A 16,184-nucleotide genomic window follows, 5' to 3' on the forward strand; every position below is an offset into this window, starting at 1 on the left:
TCTTGTATAGGCTAGGAGTTGGTGTTTATTCAGTCCATCTAATGCTACAGAAATTCTGTACCAGATAGTCTAATGTATTTAATAACATTTAAAAAGCATACATCACAAATACTTCTCTATAAGGAAATCAAATCATATATATTTGAAATAATCTTAAAAAAAATATTTGTCAGCTTGAAGTCCAGTGTTTAAAAAACTAAAAGGCAATAATTTAAAAAAGTTAAAAGATAATATTAAAGATTAAATTAGCTATTATGATTGCACAATATGAGCACATCTGAATTAATACACAATACAAACTTTAAAACTGCCTCTAAGCTCTTTTTTTCTATTATGCACAAATGCATATATGGGTACATAGACACAAAATATATCTTCATCCTCTTACTTATCAGTAGCTTACTCTGCCTTGATATCCTTTGAGGATGGATTAGCTGTTCTTAAAGGCTAGGAAAGACAGAAGTTGTAGTCCAGTATATTTAGAAGGTATCAGGTTGAAAAAGACTCCTTTGAATAGTGAAAAAAATGAGTTGTATACATTCAGTTGAGAGTGGAAAACCACTGTAAAACATAATCGAATTATCAGGAATACTGTATATGATTTTAGACTATAACGCAGACAAGACAACAGCCTACCTGTTTTTGCTTTTCACTGAGAAAACAAATGACAGTTGGCAGAAAGAAAGATCAGTTTAAGATAGTAGAAAACCTAGATGTTGGCATTTCATTTTGTCTCTAGTATTTTTTAAAAATAACAAACACCAATGGATGTTAAAACACTTGGAAAAATGGTTTAATGAAGTTTACAACAGAAATGAACTGTACAGTTACAGTAAGTCTCATATATATAAAAATTACAGCAGACAAATGCATCTACACAAAACCTACAATTTTCATCCTGATTCACTGTAATCTACAGTTTCTCAATGCCCACAGCCGCCTGCAGGCAGCCACTAGGGGAAAAACAGAAGGTATCTTTAAAGAGACAGCATTCTTTTAATCTTCCTCAGGATACAGGTCTCAGACTGAGCATGAACAAGAATGGATGTTGTAGGATATGTAAACCACTCTTTTATGTTGACATACATTCCAAATTAAATTATACAAATGATCATGAAAAGAACAACCAATGGAAAAAAATCTGTTCAACGGTGTAAATGAAGCTGTGCAGTCCACAAAGGTTACATATTAGGTTTTGCAAGAGAAAGGGAAATAAACATTTTTCTAATCAATGTTTCCATTGTCTTACGGCAACATAATTCTCTTATAACAAACAGAAAGAAGTTATGACATCAGAACAATGCATTACTCTTTAGTAAACGGCTTTACCTGGCTTCTGATCTCACCTTTGGATATGAATGGACGATGCCTTCTGAGAAAGGCATAGGTTCAATTTCACCCATATAACCATGCTGTCTCTTTAAAAAAGAAGCTGTCTGTTCAGAATGGCAATAAGAGAAAATGCAATCTAAATTGACAATCTGATGGAAATTACAGATTATGTACATTTTTCTTCAATTATGAACACCTAGGCAGTGAAAACTATTGTGTTAATACGTACATAGACACACCCAAAACATACAAAAATACTATTATTTCAAACTACTAAGAATAAGACAATCAATTATCTCCATGCTATGACTTTTAAGAGCATTACACAGAAACAAACAAGAATTTAAACACATTTTTAATATCCCAGAAATATACCAAAATATACATCTAAGCTTTGGAATTACTGAGGTTAGACTAATGCAAGTGCTGGGTAATTGTACTTAATACACAAGTCTAAGGTTCTGCAGGAAAGAAATTATCTTTGGTATCTGCATCAGGCTAATATTATTAACATTTGGATTTTGCTTTGGGATAGAGCTTGTATGACCCTAGAACCAAACACCCCTACTCAACTGAGATTTAAAAGATTTGTGTAAAAAGTTCCTTCGTTGGCAACCCCCCTCCCCCAAAGTTTAAAAAGTCATAGGCATCTACCTAGCAAAAATGTTGAGAAATACAATGCATAGTTGCACAGTGGTGCTGCAAAATTAATGAAGAAGTAACAAAAAGGAAAAAGCGGAAAATAAGAAAAACGAAATTCAGATATTTCTCACAATAGGATTGCCTCTTCCAAGCAGTGGCAGGGGCGAAGCTCAGAAGCGCACCCTAGCATGTGTTAATCAATTTATCACCCAGCTCACAAAGGGTTAAAAGTACCCATCAGAGCAGCCAATCATGCACCAAGGTCTTCAGCTTCACAACCAATATATAAAGCTCCACCACATTTCTCTTGAGCTTTTCTCTATGCCTCTTGGATTTGTAATCTTGTAAGAGTACTTTGCATCCCAAACAGAGTGGGAGAAAAGTTACCTTGCTGACCAAATCCACATTACCTTAGATCAAGCCATCCACTGCATCTTGGACTAGCAGGCAAAAACCACTTTGGGATTCATCTCTTCTACGCCCAGGAAAGATGGCTTCCTGGATTTGACTGGTGCTGAAGATGCCCTTTGTCTTTGGTTTGTTTGTTTTGAGTTTATACAATCATTAGGAAATCTTTGGTTTTGGCTGGAATTTTTTAAAAGAACAAAACAAAACAAAGAAACTGCTCCCCTCAGCATATAGCAGGGCACCGTGACCTGGCAAAGCTTCCCTTTCTAAAGGAGTGGGTAAAAGTACATTCAAACTAAAATAGTAGAAAGAGTATGGATGCAGCTTCTGGTTAACCCAGAGGGAAGAGGTGGCAAATGAACAAGATTGTCAAATAATAAAAGAACACGTTTTAGAAAAGGAGTGACACACGAAGATAACAGATTAAAAGGTAGAAAGTGGTATGTATGCACACAATTTGGCCCTGGCTTGATCCTGGAAAACAAGAGCCCTGATATCTCGCCAGGAGGTGGCAGAAGGCAGCATACAGATTTCATGCACAGGCTGGGAAAGAGGTGGGTATTCAAAGGCTACAAGATGACCCCCGGTAACCAAAACAAATAAAAGATTGCAATTTGCCCTCAGTTTGCAGTAGCTTTTAAGCAGCAACATTCAGAGGCTTTCGGGGATCTGTCCCCAGGTTACAGGTCACGGTTTGCTATAGGCCAGAGTTCAATGCTAATTAAAGGAAGGGTGGCAGACTTGGCATCTCTGTAGGGTGTGAAGAAAGTTAAAGCAAGTTACTCGGTTACGAGTTAGAAATGAGGTATACGACAGCTCCTGTACCTGTGGCGGATAAATATCCAACACTTATTCATACCTAGCCTTAGATACTATTACAGAAAAAGGAAATGGAACACCAACATGGTAGGATCAAGGAGTAAAAATGTCTCATAATGCTCTAAAAGATTCTTGTACCCAATCTTTTGCTTTGTGGATTTTAGAGAAAAGTGCAAGTCTTCTCCAATGAGCTTTAAGTAAGTAGAGTTATCTATGCACCGCCATATCAATATCTATGGTATTTACTCCTTGCAGTTCAGACAAACTGAATCTTAAGTGTTAAAATCACAATGAGAATTGTATAGGGCAAACAATGGCTCCCTGCCCCACAATAATGCCCTTTACAAAACTACTGAAAAAGTAGCTTTGCTTGATGTATTTCTTAATTAAATGCAGACTTATACATTCCAACATATATCAAATAACTTATAGTATTCTTATCACCAGCACCATCAGTGCTGAAAACTTTTTGTTATATCAAATAAAGTTAGAAATTATTTGGAAAACTTATGGGTTTTACTCATTGAAAAAGTAATATTATTTTTGGTGTGTCAGAAGAAGATTGTGACAATGAACATTGGAGGAAGAGTTCACAACAGACCTTAAGTCAATATTTTGGCTTCAGCAAACAAAGATAAGAAATAAGGCAGAAGAGAATCATTGCAGTTCTCTCCATTAAGAATTTTTCTTTCAAGATCCCACCTACCAACTGTTTCATTTCCTTCCCCTCGTTTTCATTATCTTTTGTTCCAAGTGCTCTTATCTTTGAGAGTATTTTCCTATTTTCTACTTATAAATCTAACTAGTTTAGGAAAATCACACAATATTAATATCACTTTACATAAAGTCAGGACACCAAATCTATTATTAAAGCTTTCAGTGAGGTTATGCATTCTAGCTGATTTACAAAGTAAGAAATGGACAACCCATATATAATTACACAACTGCTTTCTTTATATGAGCGTACATCGAACTTGATTATTGCAGTTAATCAAGCCACGGCACGTCATGTGAGAATATTGAAAGCTCTTCTGGTGAGTAAAAAAAACCAACAACAGTTATCTCCAACATTTCCATTATGTAAAGAAACAGACATCACCCAGTACATCTGAACTGTGCCAAAAGATGATGCATTTTTTTAATATTTCAGGTTTCCGTTTCCAAATAATAGCTTATGACCTTGAGTTTTGTTTTAATCAGTTCTTGATTCCAATATGTCCTCAATGAAATCAGCCAAATTAATTTAAGCTCATTTGTAGAGGAACAAAACCACTATAAACTATGTCCTCAAACAAAAAAAGCTATCAATATAAACTTCTAAGACCACCTGTTTTTTTAAATCTTAACACATACCAAAAACAAGAAAGTTGACAAAAATTACCAGTGCCTTTAAGCATAAAAGCCATTGGAAATTCTCCCCTCCAGTCAATCTAAGTTCTTCATTGTCAAGTAATATGCCAGCCCACAAATTCACATACACGCTAACATTAAAGAATATGTTAGAATAAGGATGGAATAGACAAACTTAAAGAATTTAGTCTTCAAACCGAAATATGCATTATTTGCAAAAAATGACTCAGCCTCTCAGCAAAATTAAAACAAGAATCATGATCCATTCAGTAAGAAATCCTTTCTCCCAAGGATTATTTTACAAGATCATCTTTCCCCCCTATATACTATGTTTAAGTGTTAGAGGAGATTAGTGTTTAGTTTGGTTTATCTACTGCAATTTTTGGTCTAGACAAGGTTAACATTGTTATTTTAAAATTATTTAAAAAGTATTTATTATTAAGCACTACAATCAACAAGTGTGGGGGGGAGCAATCATTTTACCATAACTTTCTGATTTAATTTAGTTGGAAATATTCCACTCCTACCCCCAAGTTAAATATCTTGGCTTAAGAGTAACACTAGTGCAACTACACAGGTTGAAGTGGGTTGCTAATTCTCTATGTGTACAAATAACACTATATAGCAACTCAAATTGGTAACCTGCATGCTGTCATTTGAAATATTGAATATTATTGATCAAATCAAAGAATCCCAGATTTTAGAGTAAGCGTCTGCTTCCTTTGGCAAGATAAAATTAGAAAGAGAGAGATGGAAGTTTGTAAGCAACATTTGACTTCTAGTAGGAGTGTATTTACTATTCAAGCGTAAAACTTCGTTAAAACTTCCAATTTTGAGTCAGTTACTGGCTGGTTTGATTATTTTGCAAGTATTCAATCCTAAAACAGAGTTATTTGAACTCAAAGCCCTGTTTCAATTCTGAAGAATTTCCAAAACATTTGGGCAACAGTTTTGTACTCAGAACAGTGTCATGAAATCTCACACTTTAAACAGTTTGAAATGTATTTAAAACCCCCACCTTCTAGCACAGTCAACATACTTTGCTTCTTCCCAACGCTATCCCCGTAAAACACAGAATTCCAAACACATATACACTGGGTTTCCAGAAGCTTAACTAAACTCTACCACTACAATTACCTCCACTATTTATAAAGATGCTCTCTCCTGATTTTTCAGTCTGCAAACAATACTAACAAAGCTATGCTGAGGTATCTTTTTAAAGGTGCCAGAAAAATCAGCTGCTACCAAAGGCATTGTTTCTACAATTCTGTAACATTGCCTGCTTTAAAAACAAGAGATGAGAAGGGACAGAGTGATCTTCCGAATTATTTCAGTCAAGATGTCTCCATTTTACTCTCCTGGTGAGAAAATATATAGCAAAAATACTAACATTCAGTTCAACAACACAGGCTTGAACAGAAGTCAGAATGTGCCAGGAGAGGTCTACAAATACAGCAACGTTAAACACAGTAAATAGTTTTCCTTCTCAATAATAAAGCTACATTAGTTCCAGTGTGAATCAAAGATCATTGTAATTTGCCTTAAGAGCAAATCTCTGTGCATGCAGTAGAAATGCAGGTTGTGTTCCCAGAGCAAAGATAAATGTTCACTGCATATTTATGTTATAGTTTCCTAAAATGGGATACAGTATTTCATATAGGAAAAATCTAAATGTGTGAAATAGCTTCATATTCTTAAATAAAGGAATAAAAGTCTGGCATGTGCTATTGATAATTAACCAGAATTAAAAATGGAACTTCCTATTTATAAATTGTTATTTGGATAGGGAGTGGGAAATTAATCAAAGATTGATTTGATTTCAAATTTTCATTAACAGTTGATTTAGATGTCTTTCTATATCATGAAAATAGAAATTTGTTTAGTATTGCATGGTGTATGTTTAAAATGTTTTTGTAGATAAATGGAATAGAATGAAAAATTCATTTTCTATTTAGACACAATATGACTTCCTGAATTTGAAAGCAATAGCAAAAAATAAGTGGACAATTAAAAAAATACCTACTTAAAATGTTGAATAATAATCCATAATAAAGTAAGAAGAATTCAGAACAACAATGAATTGGCACTAATTACAGTTGTGTTCCTTCTCTTCTTGCCATTAACAAAGGAACTCAAATTCAACTGAAACACTCAGGGATATGATTTAACTTTTCCCGTGTAATCATCTGAAATGCTGACAAGTTAAATTTGGCCCCAATGCTGCACAGAACAAGAATTATGCAGTTGAAATTTTAAAATAATGTATTGCTTTCAGAATACTAGAATGTAGCTTTGCATAATTGGCCAACGTATCCTAAGGTCACAGACAACTCTTATTAACAGATTTTTCTTCTGGTAGTGTTTACTCTATGATCACTTTTTCCTACATACATTTATGAAGTTTTAAATCCTTATAGGATTTTTATATATGTTATAAAGTACAGACAGGGATATATAGATTAAGTATAAACATTTCAAACCTTTGAGATAAAACAGGGAAAAGTCAGGTCAAGGATATTCTGTCATGGCATATTTGGTCCATCAATAGTATGAGAATCATATTATTGAGAATTGGAATTTAATGCGTACATTATTATTTTAAACAAATGTAACTGAAAAATGTGTCTATTAACATGGTTTATTATTCAATTTAAGTAACAAAATAGAAAGTCATGTATTTACTTTTGCACTACCAATATAGTTGGGTAGCTCCCAAAACAAGATGGCCAGATCAAATCCCCTCAGTCTGCCAAATGATTACTAGGTCAGATATAGATTTTACATATTTATTATGCAAATTTTCTCAGCATTTGAAATCATAAGGGGAACTGCATTATTTTCATGTGAAACCACTGCTACATTAATTGGGGGGGGGGGGGGGAGGGGGGAGAGTTTCCTAAAGCAAGACCTCAACAATATTTTTCAGAGTTCACCATTTGCAAGCTTCATTTTGTGTGGAAAAAATGGTTCTAGAAATATATGCTCTGCTTACTACTTTGTTCCCCGTAACATTTCATTTTACTCAAATCCCATCTTTCAGTGATCTCAGTAAAACAGGGTCCTATTCCATCCCCTTTGCCTCCCAAATCCCAAACACATTTCAGAGTCTGTCCACTGCTAGCTGCACACCCACATTTACTCACTGGCAAAATTTTCCAGTCTATAATTTTGGCTTGGATTGAAAAATTAAGAGCACGTTGGCAATATGTTTTTCTCTCAAATATATGTTTAATTATATCTTGCTGTCAGAATTAAACATAAAAAAATATTGCCAATCAAAGTGATAGTGAATTAAATACAGGGTATATCTTTTATCAAAGAGCCAGTTTACATTGTTCTAGAGTCTTGTTCGTTGTAAAATATCAATCAGGACAGATGCAAAAGATAAAGAGCCCAGATAAAAATGACTATCTAAATAAACCTTCCATCACGTACAAGTGAAAAGAAAAGTTAAGGAGAATAAGGCAACGATGGATTTTAAGCCTGGTTTCTAGCATTGGAAATTCTGCAATTCCTCTGCTCTTCCTTATATCTTCAAATGACATATACCATCTTTGGCTGAATTATCTAGTATATAGATAAAATTTACATTTATTCCAATGCAATCTAATGCATTTTATCGATAAAGTCAGGGCACAACAGTATTTCCTCTGGCAACTGAAACTGAAAAAAATGGATCCAACCTTTGGGATTGCATTGGTTCTCAGCAGCAGAGAAAGACTGCTGTGTTTCCCTCACTGGCCACCTGAATCCTTATTCAATATATTAAAATTCTCAAATGCATGGTATCCTCCACAAAGTATGTAATGTTTCTAAGGATTTGGGTCTGATCTCTGTTGCTAGAAATAAGATATAACCTGGGATTGCTCTTTCCTCTAAAGGAATTCTTCCTCTCCATCTTGCCTTTATATATTACCATATCACGTTACCTAAAGTTAACATGAATGTGGTCCATTCTCTTAATGGTTAGTTAGATACTGGGGGTGTTAATTGATCAATTTCCAATTTCTGTCGGCATCAAATAAAACCACTGAATGTATAGAGAGTACAGCCGTGCTGTCATATCCGAGATATATAATCTATATTTCATATATAGTCAGTCTACAGATGCAAGGTATCAGTATTCAAGAAAAACATCTATGTCTCTAAAACAAACTGAACAGTAATAGGCTCTCATTCACTGTGTGTGTTACTTGAACAGTTCAACAAAGGGGCCTGTTGGCTTGATTTCTGGTGCTTTGAAGCATTAAGCTACAAATGACCAGAGAATCAATATTTCATATTGCCAGAAGACGTTTACAATAAAACCAATGAAATATGAACTAGTAATAACTTAGCTAATATGAAGTTTTTGGAGATCTAGCTCTTTAATTTGAACAATATAATTCAGTGTTGGTTGAGCTACTGCAGGTGGCCTAGAAGACATTCTGGAAGCAACAATATATCTGGGCAGTCTATTGGCATGGTTGTAATAGTTGTGTCTCAATAAAGTTGCTATTTATATAGATAGATTTATACATTTCCAAAGGAAAGGGGGAAAAAAAGGGGGGGGGGGAGGATGTCTACATTTAATAGTCTTACATAACATTCAAGCCCGGAACAAAAAGGAGCTATAATACGTCAGAAAAGCATGAATGTTATGCTCTTCAAAAGTAAACTGTTAAAAAATATTCATATGATGCTTGTTGCATATATGAACACTGTACATGAACTCCATACTGTAGTACATGATCAAAATGAAAAATGGAAAATCAATTTTGAAATTCTAAACTTCATGGATTTAATGTTTTCAACACCTGTTGTATGTTTCTTACTTTATAAGATGGCAGAACAACTTTCTTACTGTAGAAAGTATTTACAATGACCTTAAATACTCACAAGTTAGATCAACCTCAGATTGTTGTCTTAAAATATTTGTCAAGAGATTTGTTTTCTCAAGATGTCATTCTTTTTACACCTTTAACATTCTGGCATTTTAGCTTAATTAAGCATAATCAAAAATTTCTTCCTGATTTGAAAGGAAACCAGATTATTCAATTTTCAGAAATTATCTGCAGCTGCAAAGACTGGAGAAACTAGGATAGAAATCTACCTGTTCTACCATGAATCAACAATAATTTTTTATGGCAATCATCTCTGAAATTAGCCGGATGCACTGGATTGAAATTGCCATCATACCCAGCCAGTGTTATTTCTATAGAGGCAAAGGGAAAGGTGATCCAATTCTGTGAAGGATACCAGATAAAAGAAGATGTAAAATAAGGTAATAAGGTCCCAGAATAATATTACAAATTTTGGTTTATAAAATTGTATCTCACTGAATGTGATGAATAGGACAACAAAATAACTTAGCTGTGACATGGGAACAGTATCACTTGTAATGTATGTTAGAACACTGAGAGATTGGAACACAATTAACACAAATAATTAACTCAAGTGATAGAATTAATAAGTGATCGTCTCTAGTTATTAGAGGATACGTATACAGTGCACATATTTTTGAGTGTATAAACTGCATTTGCAGTGACTATCAGAAAGTTGTTGTAACTACTAGAATATGTAGGTATTTTCTGGCTCTCCAGATTGTTTATTCCTACAGATTCTCCAATTGTACACATCTGATATTCTGCTGAAGTTTTAAATCAATTGTAACTACTACAATGTTATGGAAGCTGATGATTATTTTAGACTATGCAATAATGTTTATATGTTAATTTATGGAGCACGCATATTACTGAGTAGAACTAAGTAGGTGGCAAAATAATAAATAGTGATAACCTTTAAAACTCCAGTATTTCTGTATTATTGGAAATTTTTTAACAATCTCCTGATAACTCATCAAATACATAACCAAACCACTTAAACATAAAACTTACAATTCAACCAAACAATTGCTGGTTTCTCTGTTTCTGAATTTCCAGTTTCTCTGATATAAGAATTATAACACCTTTTAGGAGTGTGGCTATTTGTACAACACAGGAAAGAGTGGACTGGAAAGGTCTGAAAAATGTTTATAAATAAATTGATACAATGCATGTTGGATTTATGCATTATATGAACAAATTAAAATAATTATAAATGTTTTATAGCAATCATCTGAGCTAATTCCGAGTATCTCTATATTATACCTTCACACCTAACAAAAAAAAGTGAACCTAATCAGCTACAGGCAGACAAACCAAATTAATTTCCCTGAATTTCTTTGAAATGTTTATGATGATAAAATGGGTATTTTTTATTTGGTTCATAAATCCATAGGATCTTTTCCTTGAAGCCTATGGGTGAGCAAACACAATCAAAAGTCACAATTTCCTTCTTTGCTTTTATAACTATGCATGTGTTTGTGCATGTATAAAAAAGCAAAATCTTTTTTCAATGGACAAAATAAACATTTACTGGACTGATATTTCCTTTGGTAGAAATTAGTCAATATAATGGCCTACAGGCCAGCATCTTGAATATTCTCCTGCTGTCTTACCTACTTTTGACTGCACCATGCTGTTGCTACAAGTCAATTAAACTTTTGACCCAAAATATTATAATTGTATTCTGAGACTAGAATTATGGAGATAGCATATCCCAGGATTTAGACTGATCCAAACTGCTAAGGAAAATGTAGAATCAACTAAATTAGTAAGCATTTGCCATTGTCATTCTATTTACCCACCCCGAACCATGGAAATTAGAAAATAATCAAGTTAAGACTTTGCCCTAAGGATATACAAAAAGATCAATCTCTCCCCACCAAAAGATTAAAACAAGCAGCAATTTTTACATAAAATAATAAACAAATGAAAAGAAATTGTCAGTAGCATCTATCACCTCTCTGCATCTGAACTGCACTTATACAAACTAGTCCATTAGTACAGCAGCTTGCTAGAAATTGACTTTGGTTCAAGCTTAGTTTTAAAAAAATAAAACATTAAAAAAAATAAACACACATTAAAGACGGTGGACGGACATTTGCTCATTTCCCTGCTTAATAGTTCACAAGGTGGGTTTTTTTTTCAGTTTTTGGAAATAATTTCTTCTATTTCAATAACTTGTGAATCAGGAAGTTGAAGCTTCAGAGATGAATAGAGAGCAGGCAGCATGATAGCAGATGGAGAGGAGACAGATTTCTGCCAGTTGATAGTTAATACATGTCTGCAAACTGGAATTACCAGCCAGAGATGACATTATAAATGAACTCTCTTTCAGTTATTAGCTAATGAGAGACAATATTTTTTTGTGGGGGGCAAGTAATGGATTGCAGCTATATAAACTTAGGAACTTCCTTGTCCCTCTTCCCCATATTCCAAATAGTAATAGAAAGGAACATTGAGCAGTTCTGACATTTTCCAATTTGTCTTAAGGGGATAGGAAAGTGCCAGCTATGCAGTACTGATCCAACTTTTCTGCATCTGAGAAAATATGAGTTCAGGTCATAATAACGTTTTTCTGTCTCCTTTCCTCTCTCTCTCTCCCTCTCTCTCATCCATTGTCAGCAGTTGTTTGCACATACTACTTGATGCTTGAGAAAAGTTTTTCCGTGTTAGTAGACATGTTTACTGCCATGAATGATTTAGCAGCAAGAACCAGAAATAGCATGAAACATTGCAAAATACATGCAACATGCCAGTGCTCATTGAATTCCACAGCAAGTTGACCTGTTTTCCAAACATCCCTTACCACTATTTCCCACAGCAGCAAGCAATGGTAAAAACAAATTTACAAATTGTTTACAATGGAACAAGATTAGAAGGCTGCTTGTTATAGCTGTGTTGGCATAAATGGTACTTCCTGTTCATGTGACCCAGTTTACTTCTGGAACAGAAATGTTTTAAATTCAAAATAATTTTAATACAATCATAAAAGCAAGAGGTTCCAGGGAAAATAATGTCTAAAAATGAGCCAATGCAGGTTTTTTTAAAAAAAATCCTATGCCAAACAGCTGGTGGGAAGATTTAGTGGATGTATATGAGTTATCAGCAATATAGGCAGTCTCCTGAGAAAGTAAATAACAGAAGTATTTCCAAAATTGTAAAGTGGCAATTTCCATGCAATTAGGAAATAAGAGAATCGTTGCTACAATAGTTGAAACAGACTTTGCAGGCCAAATCCTTTCCCCCCTTGGATCAACAAGAGCCAAAGACGTGCAAATGAGGGCTAGATTTGGCCAAATATGATGAACAAACTGCTGTCTAAACAAAACTCCCACCTCACATGTGTGGACTATCTTTGCACATGACCCTCAGTATGTTTATTTTAACTGCCAACACTTCTGAGAGAATCTCATAAAACACTCCACCAAGAAAATTATAAAGAATATTTGTGATTCACATGCTTCCCTGCCTTCCTTCTTCCGTCTGAGTGGCACGGGAGCTCACCGAAACTGTTCCAGGAGCAAAGAGAAATGTGTCCAAACTTTCTTTTTCTCTTTATATAAAAAATAATAATAATCATAAAGAGATACACAAGTAATACAGGCCTGCCTAAACTGTACCAGTTAAGAAAGGAACCCCCAACACGATTGATAAGATTATAAACATCTTGTATGACATTATGGCCTGTACAACAGACCAATAAAAGATAATTAAAAAAAGATATTCAGATCAAAAAGAAAAGAAAAAAGAAAACCCATTCCTATGTTTGAGTTGATAACCCACCTTAACTTGTCACTGAGACTGCTGGAAATGATAAGTAGTCCTTTTTTTTTTTTTACATTTTTGGTTAGAAAGTTCTCCAATCAATGAAGCAATCCTGAAAAGACAGTGTTTCTTATAAAATTAGGCAATTGTTTGTCCCAGTTTTAAATCCTTCTTTTTCTTGCTGTTTTTTTTTCCTGTTTCTAATATTTTTTCCTTCTCTCCCTTGTCCCCAGTAAGACGGCATGAGGAAGCCAAACATAATTTGCAGTTCAGAAGCCCAGCTGCCAGCCAATCTCACTGCAGCATGAAACAGGCTAGGGTTAGCACAGCTCAGCCCAACTCACTGTGCCTTGGAGGCCGTAGTGGTGGTGGAAGCGGCCCCACTGGCTGAAGCCACTGTAAAGAGAGAGTTCTGGATAGATTCCGCTGAGGTGGAGGTGGCATGAAGGCTGGCAACTGGTCCAGAGGCCCCTGCGGAAGCTGCAGCAGCAGAGACCAAACTAACTGGATTGCTGGTGAGCAGTGAAAGATTCTGAGGGTTCAAGAACAGTGGGGCAGTTACGATGTTGGGCGTACCTCCAGCATTGGCAAATACCAAGTTCCCAGTTGCATCCAGCGATGTTATTGGAAGAGATCCACCAGATGCAAGAGCTAAAAAGATGAATCATAAATGTCAGCATTAACACAGCCACCTCCCCAAAATACAACAGGCAAACAAAAGAAAAAAAAATAACTTTCTTTTAAGTCTCTTTAATGATTTACATTGCAAATTCATTTTCCACTTAGGGAAATTTACAATTTTTGCTGAATAGGAAATGCAGATATGAAAAATGAAGGTTCATTAGATTTATTATGAAAGATCATGAAAATCACAAAATTGTATTCCTAAAAACTTGGGATGACTTCCAAAATTGAGGCAAAGAATCCTTAGACTCTAATCAAGTAGCTGGCAGATGAGAAACCCTTTTTTATACCTTGCCACAGTGTGGGCATTTTGCTTGCCAATTCTGCCTAATTGACCACATAATGAGATCTGAATTTCCTATTCAATAAGGGGCTCAAGTATCTTTAATCTGTAGCTTCAGAAACCAATAGACCAGAGGTGGTATTCAGCAGGTTCTGACCAGTTCTGGAGAACAGGTAGCCAAAGTTTTGTATAGTTCAGAGAACTGGCAAATACCACCTCTGACTGGCCCCGCCCCCATCTATTCTCTGCCTCCCGAGTCCCAGCTGATTGGCTGGGTCTTCTTTTGTTGCCCTGCACAGGAGAACGGAGCTGGAAAGCAGGTGAGTGGGGTGGGGAGGGAATGGGATTTTGCAGTATCTTTCCCCTGGCATGCACACCAAGCCAAGCAACATCCACCAAGCCACGCCCACAGAACCGGTAGTAAAAATAATTGAATCCCACCACTGCAAAAGACTTAAATATACTTCTAAATATGTACAATATTCAAATGGAAGGGGGATTTTCAGTGACTGTTCATTTCACAAGTGGAAGCCAGTTTGATATAGCAATTAAGATGCTGGTGCAGAAACCACAAGAATGTGATTCCAGGCATCTCTTAGGCATGAAAGCTGGCTGGGTGACCTTGGGTCAATCACTCGCACTCAGCCCAACCTTCCAAACAGGGCTGTTGTAAGGAAATTAAGAGACAGGACAATTAGGAATCTTGGCCACCTCTAGATAGAGAGAAATAAAGAGAAAGTAACATTTTCCCAATATTTCCAACATTTTGGAGAAATTTTGTAAATAAGTATTTTGATTTTACCGCTAATCCTAACAAGTTCTCTGAATCTGAAGCAAGTTACAAGGCAATTAAGATGTCAAAGATTTGTTATGTAATTTAATATGTGAACATGTATATTACTTGTTGCCTTTCATTCTAAGATGGACTGAAATAGACATATTTATTCATGTATGTTTCTTTAGAAATAAATCCCTGTTAAATTATTTCAACTAGGCCTTTACATTTTAATTATACATAATATCTGCTGCTTTCAAAACAGAAAAAAGAGAATAGAAACTTAACAGGGACAGAAGCATAGTGTAGTAGTAACTAACCTTGAATAGTTGCCAATGTACTGTTGCTCATCAGAGCTGGGCTGAGAGCACCACCTAGCGTCCCAGGATTGAGACTAAGTAAGGCACCTCTGCAAATCCAAAACGCAAAACAAAAAACCCCCCCAAAAACCCAAAAAACAGGTGAGTTGTTAATTTACAGGCAAAATGTATCTTTTTTTAGAATTTTAACTATAAGAACTGAAGTAGATCTATTAAATAAACTATTTAATTTCGGTTATACAATAACACACTATAACACTATAACCATAATATTTAAGGATGAAAGTGATAGAAATACGAACAAGGATCCACTAAATATTTCTAAACTAGGAAAAGTGTCAAATATTATACTGTTATACTTTCATTGACAGAGAATTCACAAGATATATAGATTTTTAATCACCGTATATTCTAGATAAAGGTACTGAAATGTGATGACCCCCTAGGTTCCCTCACTTAACTTGATACTTCAAAAACAAGTTTTAAAGATACTCACCCAGCTGCAAATTGGGAAGATGCCATCAAGCCTGGATTCAATCCTGCTGCAGCTGCCATAGCAGCCAGACTTGCATTTGCAGGCAACTGTGCAGCTCCTTGTAGTGCAGCTGCTGCTGCTGCAGTTTGCAAACCAGAAGCAGTTACCATCACTTGGCTGGTCCCAAGTGCCGAGGTCATGGGGGTGGAGGTTGTCTGTGTTGTGGTTGTCTCACTGGCACTGGATGCCTCAGATGTGGAAGCAGAGGCAGAAGGAGAAGGACTTAGGGAGGGTGATGTTACTGCAGAGGAAGCTGGAGGTGCCGTAGAAATTACGGTTGCGGTATTGTTGGGTATGGTTTCTGTGGTGCCTAAAATGATACAATGTTTGAAGTACCTGGATGAGATATTGTTAAATGGAGCCAATGTTACTCTGATGGAACAAAAGGGCAAGAATTTGAGTTTAA

General features: G+C 35.4%; 1 protein-coding gene across 12 annotated transcripts in view; it reads right to left on the reverse strand.

Annotated features, from left to right (window-relative positions):
• Positions 1-765: 765 nt before the first annotated feature.
• The window catches only part of POU2F1 (POU class 2 homeobox 1), a 98,593-nt gene continuing 83,174 nt past the window's right edge, over positions 766-16,184 (reverse strand). For all 12 annotated transcript variants that reach the window (XM_087966604.1, XM_087966603.1, XM_087966602.1 and 9 more), the window contains 3 exons: positions 15,740-16,088; positions 15,244-15,332; positions 766-13,832 (listed from right to left, as the gene is read on the reverse strand). In XM_087966604.1, the coding sequence (XP_087822730.1) occupies positions 13,522-13,832; positions 15,244-15,332; positions 15,740-16,088 (749 nt within the window). In that variant the 3' untranslated portion in view covers positions 766-13,521. The remainder of the gene's footprint in view (positions 13,833-15,243; positions 15,333-15,739; positions 16,089-16,184) is intronic.

This window comes from Notechis scutatus, chromosome 5 (assembly GCF_049901735.1).
Source record: "Notechis scutatus isolate UNSWTSFEM ecotype Mainland chromosome 5, rNotScu1.2, whole genome shotgun sequence".
Lineage (NCBI taxonomy): Eukaryota > Metazoa > Chordata > Lepidosauria > Squamata > Elapidae > Notechis > Notechis scutatus.